The sequence below is a fragment of the Neoarius graeffei genome, chromosome 28 (genome assembly GCF_027579695.1).
Source record: "Neoarius graeffei isolate fNeoGra1 chromosome 28, fNeoGra1.pri, whole genome shotgun sequence".
NCBI lineage: Eukaryota > Metazoa > Chordata > Actinopteri > Siluriformes > Ariidae > Neoarius > Neoarius graeffei.
Window position 1 is genome coordinate 37,596,963 of NC_083596.1, and position 25,198 is coordinate 37,622,160.

Sequence of the window (25,198 nt, forward strand, 5' to 3'; positions counted from 1 at the left end):
TACACCCTGGACAAGTCGCCAGGTCATCACAGGGCTGACACATAGACACAGACAACCATTCACATTCACACCTATGGTCAATTTAGAGTCACCAGTTAACCTAACCTGCATGTCTTTGGACTGTGGGGGAAACCGGAGCACCCGGAGGAAACCCACGCGGACACGGGGAGGACATGCAAGCTCCACACAGAAAGGCCCTCGCCAGCCCCGGGGCTCGAACCCAGGACCTTCTTGCTGTGAGGCGACAGCGCTAACCACTACACCACCGTGCCGCCCCTGCAATACAAATCAAAGATTATTTACAAATCATTGTTTTCAATTTCCACATACCATCCCAACTTATTCTGATTTGGAGTTGTATTTTTAAACACGGCAGCATGGTGGTGTAGTGGTTAGTGCTGTTGCCTCACAGCAAGAAGGTCTGGGTTCGAGTCCTGTGGCCGGTGAGGGCCTTTCTGTGTGGAGTTTGCATGTTGTCTGCGTGGGTTTGCTCCGGTTTCCCCCACAGTCCAAAGACATGCAGGTTAGGTTAACTGGTGACTCTAAAGTGCGTGTGAATGGTTGTCTATGTGTCAGCCCTGTGATGACCTGGCGACTTGTCCAGGGTGTACCCTGCCTTTTGCCTGTAGTCAGCTGGGATAGGCTCCAGCTTGCCTGCGACCCTGTAGAACAGGATAAAGCGGCTAGAGATAATGAGATGTTTTTAATTTCCACATACCATCCCAACTTATTCTGATTTGGAGTTGTATTTTTAAACACGGCAGCATGGTGGTGTAGTGGTTAGTGCTGTTGCCTCACAGCAGGAAGGTCCGGGTTTGAGTCCCGTGGCCGGTGAGGGCCTTTCTGTGTGGAGTTTGCATGTTGTCCGCGTGGGTTTGCTCCGGTTTCCCCCACAGTCCAAAGACATGCAGGTTAGGTTAACTGGTGACTCTAAAGTGAGTGTGAATGGTTGTCTATGTGTCAGCCCTGTGATGACCTGGCGACTTGTCCAGGGTGTACCCTGCCTTTTGCCCGTAGTCAGCTGGGATAGGCTCCAGCTCGCCTGCGACCCTGTAGAAGAATATAAAGCGGCTAGAGATAATGAGATGAGATGAGATTTTTAAACACACTGTTTTTCCAGGCAGAGCTGTGGGAAGTAGAGATGCTGAGAGTGCTGCAGCACCTCCTGTTGGAAAAGGCAGACATCACAGGACTTTGCCAGATGTATTAAAAAAAAGTATTACAACATTGCAAATAATTCTCCTGTTGTTATATAACTACCGGTAATAATTTAATGGTTGAGGATGTTTTGAAAAATAATGAGAAATATTGAATAATTATTCATTCTTATATCATTTGGATATCAATACCCTCAAGAGAGACTTTATCTCATCAACCCCTGAGGGCCAAGCAATGTTTGTAGTAGAATAACTGGAACACCCAGCTCAGGGTAAAGCATTTGATTGATATGAACTGCAGCTGAGCAGTTTAACATGATTATTAAACAGTAATTTCACACTGATAGACTACTTTTGCTGCAAAAATGTATTTGGCTATGTTGGGCCTTTGGACTGGTTAAAATATTGTGCGTATTTGGATATGTTGTTGTCCGCTGTGCGCAATGAGTTTATGGACCTGTTTAACTATGCGTAGACTATTTGTATGTTTGTGTTTGCCTGATGCCTGTGCCCTATCACAGAGCCAGAGGTCGAGACAATGTAATGAAATGTACACTCATCAGCCACTTTACTAGGAACGCCCATCCACCTGCTGTTTTATGCTGTTATCTAATCAGACAATCCATTGGCAGCAGCACAATGTATAAAAATAATGCAGATACAAATCAAGAGCTTCAGTTTACTTCAAACATCAGAATGGGAAAAATTGTGATCTCAAAGTGTGACTTTCAGTATTGCATGGGTGTTGGTTTGAGCCAGATGGACTGGTTTGAGGATTTCAGAAACCGCTGATCTTCTGGGGTTTTCACACACAACAGTCTCTAGAGTTTACACAGAATGGTGTGAAAAACAAAAAAACATTGAGTGAGTGAGCAACAGTTCTGTAGATGGAAATAAACGCCTTGTTGATAAGAGAGGTCAGAGGGAAATGGCCTGAATGGTTCAAGCTGCCAGGAAGGATATACGGTAGGAACTCATAGCAACTCTTTACAACCGTGGTGAGCAGAAAAGCATCTCAGCGTGCAACAGCAGAAGACAACATTGGGTTCCACTCCTGCCAGCCAAGAACAGGAATCTTAGAATCAAGAACAAGTTCCTATTCAAGTGGCCAGTGAGTGTATTTCTGCTGTTAAAATAGTGTGCATATGTGGATATGTTCTTGTCCGCTGTGCATGACAACCTTTTGGACCTGTTTAGCTATATCTTGGTGATTTGTATCCTTGTTTGCTCTGTGCAACGGGGTTTTGCTGTTGCAAGACTGGCATACATTTGATTTATGTGTGTGTGTGTGTGTGTGTGCCAAAAAATGTACCTCCCATTACAGCCTCTTCCCACAGCCCTGTTCTATTAATCAGAATGAGAATGAGAATCAAGTTTACAAGGAATTTGCTTTGGTGATTGGTGCTGAATCTTGTTAGTGTACAAAACAGATTTTTTTTTTTTTTGGCTCTGACACGTTTAACATTTAACTAAATGTAAAGAAAGAAAGAAAGAAAGAAAGAAAGAAAGAAAGAAAGCACAACTTTATTCATCACACACTTGTGAAACTTCCTCTCTGCATTTAACCCAGCTGAAGCAGTGAACACACACATGCACGTGAGCAATGAGCACACACACATACCCAGAGCAGTGGGCAGCCATGCTAACAGCGCCCGGGGAGCAGTTGGGAGTTAGGTGCCTCGCTCAAGGGCACTTCAGCCCAAGGCCGTCCCATATTAACCTCAAAGTCAAAGTATCTTTATTGTCCCAAAACAGGGAAATGGGTTTGCAGCCAGAAAGATGCACACAAAGATATTCACACACAATACACAACAGATAACACGTCATGGCAGAGTCTGTACAAATTAAACATGAGCACTAGACAATTACAAACATGGAGCTAACTGCCATTCAGCGCCTGGATGGCAGTAGGGACAAAGGAAACCTTAAATCTCTTAGTCTGAAGAGCAGGCACCTTCCACCAAGGGCAACAGTACAAATTCAGACTGAAGGGGATGATCTACACACTCTAAGATCAAAGAGGCCTTCCTGAGCACTTGTCTGTTATACAGATCAGTTAACTGAACTTGAATCCTCCCTGTAACCTTACTGGCCACTTTAACAAGGTTACCAAGCCTATTTTTATTGGCCAGGGTCAGATTTCCATACCAAGCAACAATGCAGAACATAAAAACTGATTCAATAAAACTTCTATAAAAGAGGGTCATCATCTCTGAGCGAACATTAAAAGAGTACATTTTCCTCAAAAAAATAGAGCCGTTGCTGAACTTTTTTTTGCTGTGGAGGCAACGTGAGCATCAAAGCTTAATTTGTTGTCCACAATCACTCCCAGATATTTATAGCTGTTTACCAGCTCAATATCTACACCTTTAATGCTGGTTACTACAGGACAAGGACTGGACGTTCTAAAGCTGATCATCATATCCTTTGTTTTTGACACATTTAGTTGGAGAAAGGATTCATCGCACCAAGATACAAAATCATTTACAACAGGCCCATGAATTAGCTCCTCCCCTTCAAGAAGACTCACAATGACAGAATCGTCAGCAAATTTAATAATGTGTCTATTTGCATAGTTGCTGCGACAGTGTACAGAATGTATAGTAATGGGGAGAGACAACAACCTTGAGGAGATCCAGAGGGGGACTTCAGCTGATTTGAAAAGCAGCCATTAACCCTCACACACTGGGACCGATTGGTCAAAAAGTCCAGTATCCAACCAACAAGATTAACCCTTTGATGCAAAACATGGGTCAAAAATGACCCGGCTGAGTTTTTATCTTCTATATCTTTGCACTAAATTAATTCCATCATTCAGTATTCAAGGTATTCCTCAATTAACTTGTTTTTGATCATCATACATCCTTATTTTATTTTTTCCTTTCTTACTTTTTGAATAAAAACCCTTTTTGTATCACTACCCTTCTAATGCACAACATGGGTCAAAAACGACCTGCATTCATTTTCCAGGTTATTTCATGTATGGCTGAGTGTTTCTATGATATACTTTTGAAATAAATTCATTTTGTCATTTACTTTTCCAAATATGCAGTAAATATCTTGTTTTTGTTTAGCACAAATCATCATTTTAATTTTTCCTTTCTTAAGTTATGAACAAGCACAGCTTTTGTAATTCTACATCAAGTTTACACACATGGGTCAGAAACGACCCGCATGCATTTACTCCAGCGTTTGGTGGGAACTGTGAATTGTGCTTGTGTCAGACATTTCACAGCTCAGCACAACGCCCTTTGCCCATCTAATACATGGAAGTAATGTTTTTCAATTGTTCTAACATTACCTTAGAAAAAAATTGATTATGTTTAGGTTACCTTGAGAGTGAGTAGATTACTTGTCAGAAAGTTACAAGTAATTACTATTAGCTACCTAGCTGTTGACATATTCTACTTTAGTTAGCTAATTTTATTGTAGTTGGCTTAGCTAACTACATAGTTAATAAATAAATAACTGGCCCCATTCACTGCTAAAGTAATTACTTGAAACAAATTATTATTATAGTATTAAGACATTTAATTTTAAATCACACTTGGATGACCCATGTGTAGTAATATAAAAAAATATTTTTGTTCATAAAGTAGGAAAGAAAATCATTAAATTAATGATTTGTGGTAATTAAAAACAAGATATTTAAAGAATACTTGGAATATTCAATCATAAAATAAATTGATTTCAAAAGCTAGAGCAAAGTACAAAAGATAGAGTACAAATACCTGGATATTCACCTCAACAACAAACTGGACTGGACTAACAACACAGATTTCCTGTACAAGAAGGGCCAAAGTCGTCTCCACCTCTTGAGAAGACTGAGGTCTTTTGGTGTGTGCAGGACACTGCTTAGGACTTTTTATGACTCTGTGGTAGCATCAGCAATTTTCTACGCTGTGGTCTGCTGGGGCTGTGGAAGTTCAGAGAGGGACAGGAAGAAACTTAATAAACTGGTCAGAAGGGCTGGCTCAGTCTTGGACTGTCCTCTGGACTCCATTGAGGTGGTGGGTGAGAGGAGGATGTTAGCCAAGCTGACCTCAATCATGGATAACCCCTCTCACCCCCTACATGAGGCTGTGGGGGCTTTAAGCAGCTCTTTTAGTAGTAGACTGCTACACCCACGGTGTAAGAAGGAGAGGTTCCGCAGGTCATTCATACCTGCTGCTGTCAGACTGTATAACACCCACAACTTGTAACGTAGCACCAATAACCTGTTTGTCGTTTAATTTGCACTACTTCACCACTACTACCTCTGCCATCTCTCATCGATGCAATTATCATGTGCAATAATATAGGCCCTAAACTATTTTTATGCATACTTATCTCATTATCTCTAGCCGCTTTATCCTGTTCTACAGGGTCACAGGCAAGCTGGAGCCTATCCCAGCTGACTACGGGCGAAAGGCGGGGTACACCCTGGACAAGTCATCACAGGGCTGACACATAGACACAGACAACCATTCACACCTATGGTCAATTTAGAGTCACCAATTAACCTAACCTGCATGTCTTTGGACTGTGGGGGAAACTGGAGCACCCGGAGGAAACCCACGCGGACACGGGGAGAACATGCAAACTCCGCACAGAAAGACCCTCGCCGGCCACGGGGCTCGAACCCGGACCTTCTTGCTGTGAGGCGACAGCGCTAACTACTACACCACCGTGCCGCCCCATGCATACTTATATATATACAGAGTCTACCTGTAATGTGCAATTTTTCCGAGCCTCTCAATAAGGCAATTTTTCTATACTTTTTCACGGTAGATGATGCAAATAGCCCTCTGTATTTAATCCTTCGTTTGTCTCATCTCATCTCATCTCATTATCTCTAGCCGCTTTATCCTTCTACAGGGTCGCAGGCGAGCTGGAGCCTATCCCAGCTGACTACGGGCGAAAGGCGGGGTACACCCTGGACAAGTCGCCAGGTCATCACAGGGCTGACACATAGACACAGACAACCATTCACACTCACATTCACACCTACGGTCAATTTAGAGTCACCAGTTAACCTAACCTGCATGTCTTTGGACTGTGGGGGAAACCGGAGCACCCGGAGGAAACCCACGCGGACACGGGGAGAACATGCAAACTCCACACAGAAAGGCCCTCGCCGGCCCCGGGGCTCGAACCCAGGACCTTCTTGCTGTGAGGCGACAGCGCTAACCACTACACCACCGTGCCGCCCCTCCTTCGTTTGTCTAATTTATATTTCAGTTTTATTTGTTATCTGTTTGACATTTTCTTGCTACTGCAACACGTGAATTTCCCCGATGTGGGATGAATAAAGTGAATCTAATCTAATCTAATCTAATCTAATCTAATCTAATCTAATCTAATCTAATCTAATCTAATCTAATCTAAAAAAAATAAACAAAAAAAAACCTGCCAACAATTTCGAGAAGCCTTTACCAATAGCGCCTCTTGTGGTTAAAAAAGGAAATGCAGTTTCTGAATTGTCCCTTTGCGGCTTCCGTCCGTTGCTTGGTTAATGATACCAAAACAGTAGCGGTGAATGTGGTTACACCGCCTGCCTTCATCCTCCGCTTTGGGACATGGACTGTTTTCTAGTGCATGGAGACCAAGAAGAAACCTAGAAGCTTTACGATAATGACTTTATGATGAAGCGGTATTTTTTTAAAACACTAAAATCAGATTATTTAATGTGTGGTGGAACCGTCCCTCCCTCCCCCAGCTCGCCTCAGTCTTAAAGTGAAAGTGTGCGAGATGAACATAATAACATTAAGAAGATTAGCTGGTGAATGCAATAACAGATGAAAGCTGCCTCTTAAATGCTGTTTTTTATATACTGTATATAGTGATAAGTGCTTATCAAGCTAGGTAAGTTAGTGATTTTATTTCTGCTTCATTTAACAACTGTGGTTTTTTTTTTTTTTTTTAGTATTTCTTTCTTTTTTCTTCCTTTTTTGGCTGCTTGTCCTGAAGGGAGCGGTCAGCTTGGCACTGTTAGCAAAACTAATCTCGCCTTGGCATTATTGCTGGAAAACACAATCCAGACTCATTAATAGCTAGTTATCTTTTAACTTGTCATTTGTCTACATATAAGAAAAAATATGCTGTGATTTAGTAGGTGGATTCAGCTTCATTGGTATGTTAAGGAAGGGTTGCCAGAGTATTCAACTGAGGCTTTATTTTTTAAATTCCTTAGAAATGATTATAAAATTGCATAAATAATTACTAGTTGTGTGGTAGTCTGTATGTCCCACTGTTTTAATCAAGCATAGCATGGAGTGTAGTGATTATTTAAAATACATAAAAGCCAGTTAATGTAAATGCAATCAACTTGGCAAGAACATCAACAATGATCAGATAGCTGCATATTATATTTGGTATGTGCCTTTTTAGCCTATCTAAATGCAATGCATTGAGTGTCGTGAGTTTATTTAGCTCGATCTGATAGATGAGTGCAGTATTTAACAGGCTTATGGGAAAGCTGAGGCATTATGAGTGATCACCATGAGAAGCCCAGAGTGCTTGAGCAGGTGGAGGCTGCCGGAGACTTGCTGGTGTGTTCACCAGCATCCGTGCCTCCTGCTCTAGAAACCACCGAAAAAAGCTGTACTAAAGTTAAGAGCAAACCAGGAACCAGGATCATGAAGCGAAGTTCGGATGTGATTGTGAACAAGCCGCGTACCTGTGCTTCCGGCCAGGCAAAAGGTGCACGCCGCAGGCACGTACATCCTGTCAAAGGTTCAGGAAAGGCAGAGACGAACGGAGCCGAGGAGGAGGACGAGGAGGACACGGTCAAAACCGTGAGAAAGGCGAGATCCATTACGGTGGACACGTCCAAAGCCAAAACGTCTCTTGAGGCGCTCAAGCTCAGCATCAGACAGCTCAAGTGGAAAGAGGTGAGTGAAATGTCAAGACTTGTGACATCACCCAGATTGGTGTAACCCATCCTCTGAATGTGCAGTTTACATTGCAAGAGTGTTTGTTCATTCATTCATGTTCAGTAAGCACATTCAGGACAGAGCCAAGGTAGATCCAGAGACAGTCCTGGGAACACCGAGCAAGGTGGGGATACACATTTTGGACACAGTATGGCCAAATATTCTGCTTGTTTTGAGGAAGCCATTACCTAAAGGTTAGAGAAGCAGGTTTGGGACTAAAATATCAACGGTTCGATTCCCTGAACCAGCAGGAATGGCTGAAGTGCCCTTGAACAAGCCACCTAACCACCAACTGCTCCCTGGGCGCTGCAGCACAATTGCCCACTGCTTTGGGTATATCATCCCCAGATGTGTCAAATGCAGAGAAAAAGAGAGAATTTCACTGTCTCATCTCCCATCTCATTATCTCTAGCCGCTTTATCCTGTTCTACAGGGTCGCAGGCAAGCTGGAGCCTATCCCAGCTGACTACGGGCGAAAGGCGGGGTACACCCTGGACAAGTCGCCAGGTCATCACAGGGCTGACACATAGACAACCATTCACACTCACATTCAAACCTACGGTCAATTTAGAGTCACCAGTTAACCTAACCTGCATGTCTTTGGACCGTGGGGGAAACTGGAGCACCCGGAGGAAACCCACGCGGACAACATGCAAACTCTGCACAGAAAGGCCCTCACCGGCCACGGGGGTCGAACCCGGACCTTCTTGCTGTGAGGCGACAGCGCTAACCACTACGCCACCGTGCCGCCAGAATTTCACTGTGCTCCGGATAAAAGCATCTGCGGAAATAGATCCCCAAGAAGCCCCACTTGTGTTATAGTGTTCTGTGTAGTTAGTTGATTTCTATATTCCCCTTAAAAGTGCATCTGGTAAAATTGGTGTCTCTTTTTAATTTTTTAATCTGATGAGCTTTCAGGAAGTTCTTCTTCTTTAGTGTTCTGCCTGATGGCATGTCTGTTCTGGCAGCTTCAGCCATCAGCGTTTCTAGGTAAGATTTACAGTAGTGGTTTCCTGTTGCCTTCGACTGGATTATCATAGAGGTTTTCTCCTCTCAACCATTCACACCTGTGGACAGTTTGGAGTAGCCAGTTAACCTAACTGCATGTCTTTGGCCTGTGGGGGAAACCTACGCAGACACAGGGAGAACATGCAAATGCCACATAGAAAGGCCCCCATTGGCCACAGGGCTCGAACCCAGAACCTTCTTACTGTGAGGCGACAGTGCTAACCACTACATCACTGTGCTGCCCTTACAGGAAGTTATATTCCTGAAAATAGTATATTTTGCCATTCCCTGTGATGATATCACTCACAATATTGTGGTAATGGCTTCAAAACTAGGAAGTGGAATGCTTCTCACAGATAACCTCACAAGATCAGTGATTGTATGTTTTTCCTTTCCTAAATGACAGCTTTAAAAAAATCTGCTTCTTATTAGGCTTAGATTACAGGCAGCATTCAAGTCTGTGTAAATTAGCTGCTGTTATAGAATAGAAAGTGTATTCTCTTTGGTTAGTATACTGCAGGATACAGGAGGTTTTGTTTAATGTCAGTGAAGTGAGAGCGCGCGAGACATCAGCAAGCAAATTGCAGTTATTTAGAAGTCTGTTGCCAGATCAGAGATGACTGTGTAGAATTGCAGCCGGCTGCCAAATTTGGCCTGATGTCACTTTGTGATCGATATGCAACTGTGACTGAAAGCTGCACCAAGCGACTCAGAAACTCTGAGCCAAACCCACTGGCTGTCTGGGTATTAGAAGGAGCACAACATTATAAACCTGTGATTTGAATTTCAGCCGGGTTGACCTTCAGAGCTGCAGTTATAGAAGAGATCTCAGCACCTTCTGGCCAATCAGATTCAAGAATTTCACAGTGATGTACATGAAATAAAAAGAAATGCCTCATACGTCAAGCATTTGTTATACAGTCACCTACCACGTTAATAGGAACTTGTGCTTGATTCTAAGATTCCTGTTCTTGCATGCAGGAGTGGAACCCACTGTTGCATGCTGACATGCTTTTCTGCTCACCACGTTTGTAAAGAGTTGCTATATCCTTCCTGGCAGCTTGAACCAATCTGGCCATTTTCCTCTGACTTCTCTTATCAACAAGGCATTTCCACCCATAGAACTGTCACTCACTCAATGTTTTTTGTTTTCTGCACCATTCTGTATAAACTCTAGAGACTGTTGTGTGTGAAAATCCCAGGAGATCAGCGGTTTCTGAAATACTCAAACCAGTCCATCTGGCTCAAACCAACACCCATGCTACAGTGAAAGTCACAGAGATCACAATTTTTTCCCATTCTGATGTTTGAAGTGAACATTAACTGAAGCTCTTGATTTGTGTCTGCATGATTTTATGCATTGTGCTGCTGTCAAGAGATTGGCTGATTAGATAACTGGCACGGTGGTGTAAGTGGTTAGCATGGTCGCCTCAGAGCAAGAAGGTTCTGGGTTCGAGCCCAGAACTGACTGGCGGGGGCCTTTCTGTGTGTAGTTTTCATGTTCTCCCCATGTCTACATGGGTTTCCTCCGGGTGCTCCGGTTTCCCCCACAGTTCAAAGACGTGGTTAGGTTAATATGGGATGGCCTTTGGCTGAGGTGCCCTTGTGCGAGGCACCTAACTCCAACTGCTCCCCGGGTGCTGTTAGCATGGCTGCCCACTGCTCTGGGTATGTGTGTTTTCACTGCTTCAGATGGGTTAAATGCAGAGAGGAATTTCACAAGCATGTGAATAAAGTTCTTCTTTTTCTTCATAACGGCATAAAACAGCAAGTGTATGGGTATTCCTAATAAAGTGGCTGGTGAGCGTATAAACGAAAGCTTTTGGGGTTTCATTCTTTACCAAATACTTCCTCTTTGACTATTATGAGTAACTGTCATTTTAATGAAATATGCTAATGACTGAATATATTGCTTTACTGAACATACTGAGGAAGTGCATAATAATAATAATAATAATAGCTCTTTGTTACTAGAGTCAAATTCCCAGTGAGCCTGATGCTTTAGCTGAATATTTTAGCACCCATCACTTACAAATCAATTTTGTCCAACACTTCCACAACTGTGTCACTCGGGTACGGTTACGTTCTGCTGTCTGTGGTATTAAAAATGACCCCATGCTTCTTATAAATATATTAATTACCCATTCCATTACACTGAACCATACACAGCCATGCGTGTTGTGTGACGGGTGCCTGGTGCAACTTATACACATGATGAATGCATGTCAAGACTCTCTAGTAATATTAAACCTTCCTTGTAAGCCTTGGGTTTCATGTGAACCGTATCTGCTTCATCCTTTTGTCTTGGGCTGTTCACCAATGATGAAAGAAAAGGATCCGTACGTGCTTGATTAGTGATATTGGTAATGACAGTGACTGAAAAATAAGACACTTAAGTTACTAAAAACGATACTGTCCAAGAGCAGAGTAATGCATGTACGGCTTTTGTGTCTATAATTTGTTCTGATCAAACTGAACAATTTCATAGTTGTGGTGTGTACATGTTTTTGTGTACATCTTGGTGGGGGGGTATATTGTGATCGTGAGGTCACAGGTCTCCCGGCCAATCAGAGAGAGCAGCCACTAATTGGTATATTCTTGCAGGCCAGCAGATTAACCAGGAAGTGCGTGTGCCTGGAACAAATCACTTAAGCAAATGCCAAGAACACAGAAATCTTTGTCAAAAAGCAGTACAGTATGTTGACTTTTAACTTTGTTTCACCATGTTGCACTCTCTGAGACATCCCTTTCCCACATCTGATCAATAATTCCGGCATTTTTCATGTTCCTCTTCAAGATGTCCTTGTACCTCAGTTTCTGTCCTCCTTGTCTCCTTGTTCCTTGGCTCAGTTCTCCGTAGAAAACAGCTTTGGGTAGTCGTGTGTCAGGCATGCACCAGATGTGTCCAGCCCAACGAAGTTGGGAGGCTGTGATAAGGACTTCCACGCTTACTGTATTGGCTCGCCTGAGGACTTCTACATCAGGGACCTTGTCCTACCATCTTATTTTGAGGATTTGACGCAGGTGTCAGAGTTGTAGCCTGGTCAGTTTCCTGAAATGTTTACGGTAGCATGTCATGCATTCAGTGGCATAAAGCAGAGATGGTAAGGCTGTGGTGTTGTATACTTTCAACTTGGTGGTTCTCTTGATGTCATGGCGAGACCATAGTTGCTTTTGTAATGCACCTAAGGCTTTGGTGGCAGCTTGAATCTGGCGGTCTACCTCAAAGTCTGATTAGTTTTTGTTGGTAACTGCAGTGCCTAAATAGATACAACTCTTAGAACTCCTAAGAGGTGTTCCACTGACCAAAACAACATTGTTTGACCTTGCCTATGGCTCAGGTGAGGGTTGGTACAGGAGTTCTGTTTTCGTGGTATTGATTTTCAATCCGAAGAGGCTTGCAGCTGTGGCAAAGTGATCAATGACTTCCTGAATGTCATTCAAATCTGTTGCTTCAAATGCAGAGTCATCTGCGTACAGCAGTTCTCGCATGCAAATTTGCTGAGTTTTGGTTGAGGGCTTGAGTCTGGCAAGATTGAAGAGTTTTCCTTCTGATCGAGTCATGATGTAGACTCCTTTATCTAGGTTAGTGCCCATAGTCTCTAGGACTGCTATAAGGTAGAGTATACACAATGTTGGGGCAAGAACACATCTCTGTTTGACACAATGGTTGACAGAAAAAGCTTCACTAATGTCTCCCTCTGATCGAAACCTTCCCAGACATGTTCTCATGAAAGAGCTTAATGAGCCGTCATATCAGTCTTTCCGGACATCCATACACTTCTAGTATCTTCCAAACCGTTTCTCGGTCAATGGTATCAAAGGCATTTGAGAAGTCTACAAAAACCACATAGAGGTTGACGTTGCTTGATGGCTTTCTCTTGGAGTTGTCTCAGAGTAAAGATCATATCTGAGGTAGATCTGTCAGCCCTGAAACCGCATTAACTTTCTGGAAGTACATCTTCTGAGATTTTTAATTTGGTTTAGAACTATCTTGGCCAGAATCTTGCCTGCAGTGGAATGCAGAGATATGCCACGGTGGTTTCCACATTCACTCCTTTCTCCTTTCTTTTTGTAGATGGTCACAATTAGTGTATCTTTTGAAGTCTTGAGGAAGACACATGTTCTCCCAACATGTATTGTACAGTTTTAAGAGTGCAGCTGTTAGGCTGGGGCTGCCTCGCTTCAACACGTCAGCTGGGATGCCGTCTTGGCAGGGCACTTTGCCACATCTAGTATCCTTGAGTGCTTTCTCAAGTTCTTCTGATGTGATGTGTACACACACATCTCATGTTGGTCTCCTCTCAAGCCAGCGACATGCCTCAGGATTGGCTGACCCTTGCTGGTTTTGGAGATTGGAGAAATGCTCCTTCCACCTTCTTTTTATGTCTTCCAGATTTGTATGGAATATACTTCCATTAGCACTGGTGCTACTACATTGCTTTTTGGTCCATAGAGTCTTCAGTCCGGCGAATAAACCATAGTAGTCTTTCCTGTCTGCCAGTTCCTGTAGTTCCTCAGCTTTCTTGCACCACTATCTGTCTTTCATGGCTGTGATTTCTTGTTGCACTTTTCGCTTTATCTTTGAAAGCTTTCATGCTTTTATCGGAGTTCTCTTTTAGATGTAGGTGTTAAATTTTACGTTTTTCTTCTAACAAAGCTTGGCCTGTTCTTGAAACCAGTCTGGTGTACTTTTCTTCTGCTGTCCAAGTTGTGTACACAATATCTTTCAGCCACTGTCACATGTCCTCAACATTTTCTCTGTCTTCTTGATCAGGGGCCTTTTCCTGTAAAGCAGTTGTAATAGCTATTTTGAGTTTGTGCTGTCTCATCATTCTTCAACTTGTCTATGTCTAGTTTCTTATTTGTTGTGGAGGCTGCTCTCTTACGTCTAGGAAATACAAGTCTGAGTCTCAGCTTTGATTGGACCATATAGTGGTCTTTTGAGCATTCAGCTCCTCGCATTACCTTTGTTGATAGAATCTCTTTCATTTTGGATCTGCGAGTCATGACATAATCAAGGAGATGTAAGTGTTTAGATCTTGGGTGACACCAGGTGAAGTAATTTTTGTCTGGTTGGCGAAAGTAGGTATTTATGATGCATAGTTCACGTTGAGTACAAAAGTTGAGTATGAGTTCACTATTTGCGTTCCTATTTCCCTTGCCAAATTTCCCAATAGTACCTTTGTACTGTATGTTACATGATCATTCCTTACTCTTGCATTGAAATCTCCCAGGAGCAGAAGCTTCTCTACTTGAGGTACCCTGTCTTCCACATCAGCTAATTCATGATGGAAGGCTTTTTTTCTTCATCAGGATAGGTCATGGTAGGTGCATATTAGAGCTGTGCAATATATCGTATTTTTATCGCGATATCGATATTGGTGTCAAACGATATCAAAATTCATAATATCGATATGAAACGATTTTTTGTCATTTGTCGAAAGGGACGTGCACAATATTTCTACAATGGCAATAAAACAACAATAACATTGACGTGACAGTAAGGTAAAACGAACCCTTCTGTCCCCTAAGGCACACCGTAGCCTTGCATACGTCATCCATTCTACTCCCGCGATATCTCCGCAACAGTAAAAAATCAATTCTTCTGTTTTCATACGTGTCGGGTGATTTGATATATTGATTTGTTAATATGTTGTTTGATTTGCTTGCTAATAGTTATAATAATACAATTAACATATTTACGTCATATTTTTGGATGTGGGACTGGGTAATGTAAAAATGGCATCTACGGAAGAAAACAAGCACAACAATATTAGTACATATCCAGCTTGCTAGCTGTGTTAGATGTGTTAAACCGTGTGGATTTAAGTGGAATAATTGCGAGTCGTCCTGTGGTCAAGGCAGCGTTTTAAGGTAAGGCAATTTGGTTATTAATGTTGCCCGCCGCGGCATGTTTACTTGGGTTCATTTGATTTTGACTTGTGCATCTGCAGCTAGCATCATGCTTTGAAGTAGGTTCTGCTAAGGACGGGTTTATTGCGCGATGTAGACGGACTCAGATGTAATTACATTGTTTTTAAAATTCCGTGCGCTTAAAACGGTGTCCCCCTGCTAATCATGTAGCCCTAATCATGTGTTGCTTTTACTTTTCGAGTGAAATATCTCTGCAAATGGTATTTCAATGCTGACATGCCAAAAAGATAGCGGAGTCCACATTTGGAAGATGAAGGAAGAGAAGCCTGATGCTTGAAAATAAATCGCTTAATCCACAACGCATATCTGTATTTGAGACATAACCTGCAACTAGTGGGGATGTTTTGGAATGACTGTGCGTAGGGTGTTTTTGGCCACAGAACACTAGCCCACAGTAGTAGGAGTACTACTGGGTTCGTGGATTTTGTCTGTTGACTGAGCGACGCATGGTGTTTGCCTTGTGCCATTTCACGTAGCATCTAGCCGCAGTGCCACCTACACTTTCAGGGAATGTTTACATGCCGCTGAGCTATTTTCATGTATGTTAATTCTTAAGGACTTGTCTCTATATTGTGCGTGTTCACACACGGACTGGCCATCGGGAGTAGCGGGAGTTTTCCCGGTGGTTCAGTGTGGGCCGGCGGAGAAAAAAACAAAACAGTTGCGCGCTGGCCTTTAATATGATAAGCAATGTTAAGTTTCTTTAAGAAACTGTTAACATTGTTTATTACAGTTGCGCGCTGGCCTTTAATATGATAAGCAATGTTAACAGTACTGTTAACATTGCTTATCATATTAAAGGCCAGCGCGCAACTTTTTTTTTTTTTTTTTCTTCTCCGCCGGCCCACAAACTCCCGCTACTCCCAATGGCCAGTCCGTGTGTGTGCGTGTTTTAATGTTGGTGTCTTAACAACACACAAGCTTACGTTGTAGTGTGTGTGTGTGTGTGAGAGAGAGATTTTATCCTTGGCTGGCTACGAGCCAGTGTGGACGTTACGCAGTAATCACTGGTAATACCAGCGCTGGCTCCATCCTCTGTGATCGGAAATGTTGAGTGAGGAGAACGTGAGCCTTGTGCAGGCGATAGGACCTATGCAAAGTACGCGCTTGCACAGTAAATAGTTTAAGTAAAAGGCGTTTCAGGGTACAACGGGAAGGGTTGACAGGTAGCCTATGAGGCCTGTACTATAAAAATGTGGCCCGGTGCCTCAGGTGTTGATGATCAGGGCTTTAAAAAAAGGTGTATAAATATCGTTTTAAAAATCGCGATATCGATATTTACTGAAAAAATCGTGATATTGATTTTTTCCAATATCGAGCAGCCCTAGTGCATATACATTGATCAGGTTTAGGTAATGATGATTCCCTGTGGGTACACACAAACTTATGATTTGCTCAGATATTCCCACTGGTAGTGATGGCAGTTTGCCAGGTATCTTATTCGAAATGGCAAAAGCAATTCCTGCATTTTTTTTTTCTTCTGTCTGTATTCCCACTTCAGAAGAAGGTGTATTTGCTCTCTTGCACTTGTCCTTGGCCTTCAGGCCTTGTCTCTTGGAGTGCAGCAGTGTCAATGCTCTAACTATCTAGTTCCTTTGCAATCAGGGCTGTTCTGCTGTCAGGTCTCTTATCATTGTCTGACATGGTGCGGACGTTCCAAGTCCCAGCTATCAATTTCATATTCTTTGTCTTTCTACTGCTATTATGGAGACCTGCTGGCCATGGTGGACCAACCAGATAAGGACTAGGTAAACTTTCTTTACCTCACCTTTTCTAGGGGCTTCGCTTTCCAAGACACGCAGTACTCTCCCTAAATAGGGTTGCCTGGACATGCGCAATGCTGCCTCAACCTGCTGTTACCCAGAGCTTCAGTGAGGCTACGACCATCAAATGCAAGCTGCCTGTGTGTAAAGTTCCTTGTATCAACTTACAGCTTCTCAGACCTGCTGCTGTCATATTTACTCCATCGCCACAGGGCTTTCTTATTCTCCTCTCCTTGTGAAGCACCTTGTACAGTAAGGTAAGACAAACGATGTCGTGCCCTCATCGTGTTGGCATCAGGTCTGGAGGTCCAGAGAGACAAGTGGTGCACAAAAGTGCCACAGACCTGACAGGTATGGAAGTTGCCCTGCAGTGACCACTGACTTGCCGGGTGATGCCATCCATTGGCCATTTGAGTAGCTCTTCCGCATGCCATCTGGTGGTGTGCCACTGACCCTGTTGGGTTCATCTGCCACATTGCACCGAAAAGCGCCCTGCTGCCAGTGCCTTATTGGTGATGTACTATTTAACCCATAGCTGGAACCCAGGCAGGTGCTTCCACTCCAGGTTAGAGCGGACCTGGGAGCAATGGTGATTAAGGGGTAACTCCACTTTCCCCAATACTCAAGTCCTCCCGGACCTGAGACTCATCACTGGTTGCAGTTTAAAGGACTAGGAATGACAGTATAATGCATTATGGATAGAAATGGAGAATAGAATGGGATAGAGTAGGATGCATTGTGTTCTATTTATAAGATGGGATTTACAGATGTAGTGATCATGCTGCTAAATAATGAGCATTGTGTTCTGCTCATTATTTAGCAGTATGTTTGTGATGGTCAGGTGTCCACAAACATTTAGCTGGATATCAGTATTCCCCCCCCCCCCCCCAACTTGTCGAGGATATTGGAAGCTCTTCCATGCAGAACATTTCAAGCATGTGGAATTTCCTCTTCAATTCAGACCCCATGTTCAAATCAGGAAACTGAAATGCCCATTTGAAAAATATTCATTATCAAGTGTTTAATTTGGATTTGGGGACAATATCTTTATCCATCTCTGGCTATGTCTTAATTTCCTGGCCATATAAACCTAGTTTCAGGCCAGAATATTCTGGTACATAGGGTTATTCATGGTGCCAAGAATCATCTGGACCTCCAGTCATCTAAACAGTCCCAAAACACGAATGAGCCGCTACCACCACATTCTACCCTGGCTCTGGGTATTTTTCATGCCAGTGGTCTACAAGGCCAAACAGAAATCAACCACAACACAATTCCAATTGTTGTTCATATTGTGGCTTGCTTTCAATGGCTTCTTTGGATTGTTATGCTGATGGCATCTGATAGATGATCCTGAAATCACAAGAATACATTAGAAGGCGCCATTCTGTAAACATGATCTTTGGGTTCCTCACCACCTTTTGCAGGGCCATAGTGTGCTCATGCATCCTTTTCCTGGCTAATTTCCAAATGTTTTTAATTGGGCTTATAGGCATTTTTAATACAATCATTTTAGTTCATGTTCCTGAAGTGCCAATTATTCTGAAATTGCCTGTATTATTCCTTTGGATAGGGAAATTGGTGCTTTAAAGGGAGGGATAAGTGAGGCACAAGTTAAAATAATAAGGTAACAATGGCTAGTTTTTGATGCCTCAGGAACGTGTCTCAGTGTTGCCTGCTGACGTTAGCATATGGGTCACACTTTAAAGGTAGGAAATGATTAAGCGTGATTAGTGATTAATTTGGGATAATCTTATTTCTGTCCCACCACGTTTGCAGATCAATGAAGGACTTAAAAGGCAGAAGCCAGTGGGGAAGCTGCTTTTATGTAGTTGCATATTGTTTGGGTAAAAATTCAAAATAATTTACTGTGACTCAAAAGACATGCCCTGGGTGTAATGAGACTGTCATTGTTCATAATAGAACTTTTTCCTTCGTGTGTGTGTGTGTGTGTTTTCAAATGAGGATGACCTCCTCACAACCCACAAGCACGCATTCCTAATCTGATCACCTCCCTCGTGTGTGCCAGGCGCCTAATATAGGAACACTGCTTTATCTCTTTTAGCCTGTTAAACGGTGACAGAATCCAATTCTTACACACACTTCATGCAACAGAACATTTTATTTCATCCTAAAATAGGCACAGAAGGCTTGAAAAACCCTGAGCTGTTTATTTCAAAAGCTGAACTACGGCACACACACACACACACACACACACACACACACACACACACACACACACACACACGATGCATACATATAGTCAACAAAAGGCAGACTATTATTATTATTATTATTATTTTATTTTATTTTTTTAATTGACAACACAGTAGCAGAAAAAAAGTAATGCGTTGAACACTACAGTATCAGCACCATGGGCACAGTTTGATATTTGAGACATGGGGAGCCAGGTTAAAAGGACAAAATGCAAATTATAGTGTTATCAATTTATTGTCACAACAGCATACATTTAAAAAATCTACGGTGTACTATCGCTAGATAGAAATAGCTAAACTACACTATTAGCTAGCATCAGGAATTAAAGGCTAGTACTATAGCTACAGTGGTGCTTGAAAGTTTGTGAACCCTTTAGAATTTTCTATATTTCTGCATAAATATGACCTAAAACAACATCAGATTTTCACACAAGTCCTAAAAGTAGATAAAGAGGAACCCAGTTAAACCAATGAGACAGAAATATTATACTTGGTCATTTATTTATTGAGGAAAATGATCCAGTATTAACTTGCGTATCTGTGAGTGGCAAAAGTATGTGAACCTCTAGGTTTAGCAGTTAATTTGAAGTTGAAATTAGAGGTAGGTGTTTTCAATCAATGGGATGACAATCAGGTGTGAGTGGGCACCCTGTTTTATTTAAAGAACAGGGATCTATCAAAGTCTGATCTTCACAACACATGTTTGTGGAAGTGGCTCATGGCACGAACAAAGGAGATTTCTGAGGACCTCAGAAAAAGCGTTGTTGATGCTCATCAGGCAGCAAAAGGTTACAAAACCATCTCTAAAGAGTTTGGACTCCACTAATCCACAGTCAGACAGATTGTGTACACTCCAAGAGCTAGGCGTGTAATAGTCGGCGAGATCACAAAGAACCCCAGGGTAACTTCTAAGCAACTGAAAGCCTCTCTCACATTGGCTAATGTTAATGTTCATGAGTCCACCATCAGGAGAACACTGAACAACAATGGTGTGCATGGCAGGGTTGCAAGGAGAAAGCCACTTCTCTCTAAGGTGGGGTTTACATTAGACCGTATCAGCGGATCATCAGATTAACGTTTTTAAAACGATTAGTGTGCACACAGCAACGCCAATACACAATTTGCGCGCACACAGCAACGCCAATACACGGATACGCTCGGCTCCACAGGCATCCTGCGCTCCAAATCACTCCGCCCTGAACAGCGAGTGCCCTCTGGAGGGTGCGCACTCCAGCCCTGCACAGCTCACAGAGCACGCGAGTGGAGTGCACGAGCAGTGATTTGGGACTGAGCCGCTGTGTGTGTGTGATCTCAGTGCATGTCAGGCATGCGCGTCACTTACCACTTGCAAGTGGAAGGATGGCAAGCCTAAAGACAATCATAACTACACAATGGGCAGTATTTGCATCAGTATTTGCAGTATTTTCATACTTTTATACTCTTTAATGAAAGGTGATACAAGGCGGAAGTCCGCGCCGTTTTTCAGCAGTCGCGTCACATGACCAACGCCAGCGAATCAGGAAGGTGGATGTCACAGTGACGTTGTCCAATGACGATGCCAGCTAGAGCTCAGCACAGCGTATCCGCGTATTCTCAATGTTTACACAGCACCGGACCAGACACGATCTGGATTGAATACGTGGACCCTGACGGATTCCCGTTTCCAGGCGTTTTAATGTAAACGGACAGTGCATCCGCGAAGAAAACGAGACAGATACGGTCTAATGTAAACTTGGCCTAAAAAGAACATTGCTGCTCGTCTGTAGTTTGCTAAAGATCACGTGGACAAGCGAGAAGGCTATTGGAAAAATGTTTTGTGGACGGATGAGACCAAAATAGAACTTTTGGTTTAAATGAGAAGCGTTATGTTTGGAGAAAGGAAAACACTGCATTCCAGCATAAGAACCTTATCCCATCTGTGAAACATGGTGGTGGTAAGTATCAATGTTTGTGCCTGTTTTGCTGCATCTGGGCCAGGACGGCATGCCATCATTGATGGAACAATGACTTCTGAATTATACCTGCAAATTCTAAAGGAAAATGTCAGGACATCTGTCCATGAACTGAATCTCAAGAGAAGGTGGGTCATGCAGCAAGACAACGACCCTAAGCACACAAGTTGTTCTACCAAAGAATGGTTAAAGAAGAATAAAGTTAATGTTTTGTAATGACCAAGTCAAACTCCTGACCTTAATCCAGTCGAAATGTTGTGGAAGGACCTGAAGCGAGCAGTTCATGTGAGGAAACCCACCAACATCCCAGAGTTGAAGCTGTTCTGTCCAGAGGAATGGGCTAAAATTCCTCCAAGCCGGTGTGCAGGACTGACCAACAGTTACCGGAAACGTTTAGTTGCAGTTATTGCTGCACAAGGGGGTCACACCAGATACTGAAAACAAAGGTTCACATACTTTTGCCACTCACAGATATGTAATATTGGATCATTTTCCTCAATAAATAAATGACCAAGTATAATATTTTTGTCTCATTTGTTTAACTGGATTCTCTTTATGTACTTTTCAGACTTGTGTGAAAATCTGATGATGTTTTTGGTCATATTTATGCAGAAGGGTTCACAAACTTTCAAGCACCACTGTATAGCTAGCTAATGCTGCATTTGACCAGAGGCTCATAATTCACTCCTAATCCCCAGCCACCAAATCACCCCACTAAGTCTGCATTCCTACTCTGGATGATTTCCTCCAATCTGAGATCCTCTGAGCTCAACAAGTGATGTGAAATCAACATGGCTGCTCACAGCATCAGCAGTAAACAAAGCAGCACTTCTTAACTTTAAATCACGTGATATATAAGTATTTTCTTTATATTATCATACAGATATGGACACATTTGTTGGTACCCTTACAGCTTGTTGAAACAATGCTTTATTCCTCCTTAAAAATGATGAAATTAAAAGCAGTTTTCTCATGTATACCTGAATGCCTTTGGTATGTCTTAGAGTAAAGCAAAAAAAGTGAAAGGGGATAAATTATTGCTTATTCTACAAAGATGTTCTAAAATAGCCTGGACAGATTTGTTGGTACTCTTTGAAAAGATTATAAATAATTGGATTATAGTGATATTTCAAACTAATTAGTATCACAGGTGGGCAGCACGGTGGTGTAGTGGTTAGCACTGTTGCCTCACAGCAAGAAGGTTCTGGGTTCAAGCCCAGTGGCTGACGGGGGGCTTTTCTGTGTGGAGTTTGCATGTTCTCCCTGTGTCTGCATGGATTTCCTCCAGGTGCTCCGGTTTCCCCCGCAGTCCAAAGACATGCAGGTTAGGCTAACTGGTGGCTCTAAATTGACCGTAGGTGTGAATGTGAGTGTGAATGGTTGTTTGTCTCTATGTGTTAGCCCTGCAATGACCTAATGACTTGTCCAGGGTGTACCCCACCTCTCGCCCATAGTCAGCTATAGGCTCTAGCTTGCCCACAACCCTACACAGAGTAAGTGGTTCTGGATAATGGATGGATAGTATCACAGGTATCCTCAATCTTGTAATCAGTCATTTGGTCTATTTAAATGGAGAAAAGGCATCACTCTGCTGTTTGATACGGTATGATCATGTGCACCACATTGAACATAGGCCAGAGAAAGCAAAGGAGAGGGTTGTTTGAGGAGATCAGAAAAAAAAAATTATAGACAAGCATGCTAAAAGACCATCACCAAGCAGTTTGATGACTCTGTGATGACAGTTGCAAATATTATTAAGAAGTTTAAGTTCCATGAGACTGTAGCCAACCTTCCTGGACGTGATGCCAAGAGGGAAATTGACCACAGATTGAACAGGAGGATGGTGCCAATGGTAGACAAAGAGCCAAGGAGAACTTCCAAAGAGATAAAAGTTGAACTCCAAAGTCAAGGTACATAAATGTCTGACTGTACCATCCATCGCTTTTTGAGTGACAGTGGGCTCAGCGGAAGAAGACCCAGGAGGACTCCATTGTTGAAAAAAAAAAAACCTTAAAAAAAAAAAGAAAGCCAGACTAAAATTTACTAAAATGCATATTGACAAGCCACAGTGCTTCTGGGAGCATGTCTTTTGGACAGATGAGACAAAACTCAAGCTTATTGGCAAGTCATATCAGCTCTATGTCCACAGAAGAAAAAAAAAAATGAAGCTTTCAGAGAAAAGAACACCATACCTACTGTGAAACACTGAGGAGGCTCGGTTATGATTTGGGGCTGCTTTGCTGCATCTGGCACAGGGTGCTTTGAATCTGTGCAGGGCACAATGAAATCTAAAGACTATTAAGGCATTCTGGAGCGAAACATACTACCCAGTGTCAGAAAGCTCTGTCTCAGTTGCAGGTCATGGGTCCTACAACAGGATAAAGACCCAAAACACATAGCTAAAAGCACCCAAGAATGGTGAAGAACAAAACATTGGACTATTCTGAAGTGGCCTTCGACACATGGAACAAATTGTTGTTCGATTAAGGATCCAATCATGTTTGTCCATGCCATTTTCATTTTTAAAAAATTAATTTGTTCAATCAAAAGTTAAAAACAAAGTCGGGTTTTTATTATCCCCCGCTGGCCAAAAAGCTTGAAGGGGGATTATGCCATGGTGATGTCCATCCCAGGAAAGGATACTCGCCTTCTGAAATCAACTTCTCTCACAATTTTTGGAGGAATTTCACGAAACTTGACGAAAGGGGCGTTATGTCAGTACGACTCGTATTGTAATTTCATTCAGTTCGGTCACATTTTACCAGAGTTACAGCCCTTGATTAACAAAATTATACTTTGATAAATTCATGAATGTGTTTTCCTTCGGAAATCAACGCGCACAATTGTTGGAGGAATTTCACGAAACCTGGCAAAAGGTATTGTTATATGTTGATAGTACGCATATTGTAGTTTTTGTTAAATTGGGTCACATTTTACCAGAGTTGTGGCCCTTGATTAACCAAATTATACTTTGACAATTTCATGAAGGTGTGTGGCGGCACGGTGGTGTAGTGGTTAGCGCTGTTGCCTCACAGCAAGAAGGTCCTGGGTTTGAGCCCCGGGGCCGGCGAGGGCCTTTCTGTGTGGAGTTTGCATGTTCTCCCCGTGTCCGCGTGGGTTTCCTCCGGGTGCTCCGGTTTCCCCCACAGTCCAAAGACATGCAGGTTAGGTTAACTGGTGACTCTAAATTGACCGTAGGTGTGAATGTGAGTGTGAATGGTTGTCTGTGTCTATGTGTCAACCCTGCAATGACCTGGCGACTTGTCCAGGGTGTACCCCGCCTTTTGCCCGTAGTCAGCTGGGATAGGCTCCAGCTTGCCTGCGACCCTGTAGAAGGATAAAGCGGCTAGAGATAATGCGATGAGATGAAGGCGTGTGTAGCAGTCCATGTAGGTGGGTGGAGCACAGAAGGACGGCAGGACAGAACTGATTTCCCAAACTCTCTTTTATTCAGCTTTTCAGCGTATCTCTTTACTCTCACACACACACTCAGACACACGCACACACATCAGTAGTCTAGTTGTGGAGAGAGCTCTCTCTGCTCTCGCTCTCTCTCCTTAAATAGGGCGCGGTCACTGGGAAGACACACAAACACATTAATTAACAGGTGTAGTGATTCTGCCACTTAACTTCCCCGACTCCGCCCTCCTGTCACAGACCGATGCTAGACCATGCCCCCGCTGCCACATACCCCCACCGCCTGACTCAGGCCGGGCAGCCGTCCGGCCCGCAGCCGACTCCCCCCCCCCCCCCCCCCCTTTGACGGGAGAGGAAGTCTGCCACGACCATCTGCGCCCCCGGCCTGTGGATCACCTTGAAGTTAAAGGGTTGGAGTGCCAGATACCAACGGGTGATCCGCGCGTTGGCATCCTTCATGCGGTGGAGCCACTGGAGGGGCATGTGGTCCGAACAGAGGGTGAAAGGGCGTCCCAGCAGGTAGTACTGGAGGGCGAGGACCGCCCACTTGATCGCCAGGCACTCCTTCTCGATGGTACTGTAGCGCCCCTCACGCACCGACAGCTTGCGACTAATGTACAAGACGGGGCGATCCTCCCCCTCCACCTGCTGGGACAAAACGGCCCCCAGCCCTCTGTCCGACGCATCCGTCTGCAACATAAAGGGGAGAGAAAAGTCAGGGGAGTGTAAAAGTGGCCCCCCACACAGTGCAGCCTTAACCTTAGAAAAAGCCCGCTGGCATTGCTCTGTCCACTGGACCGGATCTGGTGCCCCCTTTTTAGTCAGATCAGTCAG

At 43.3% G+C, this 25,198-nt stretch overlaps 1 protein-coding gene across 1 annotated transcript in view; it reads left to right on the top strand.

Annotated features, from left to right (window-relative positions):
* Window positions 1–6,676: 6,676 nt before the first annotated feature.
* Window positions 6,677–25,198, top strand: part of ttll11 (tubulin tyrosine ligase-like family, member 11) — a 74,862-nt gene continuing 56,340 nt past the window's right edge. The window contains exon 1 of the mRNA XM_060912349.1: window positions 6,677–8,029. Within this exon, the coding sequence (XP_060768332.1) occupies window positions 7,625–8,029 (405 nt within the window). The 5' untranslated portion in view covers window positions 6,677–7,624. The remainder of the gene's footprint in view (window positions 8,030–25,198) is intronic.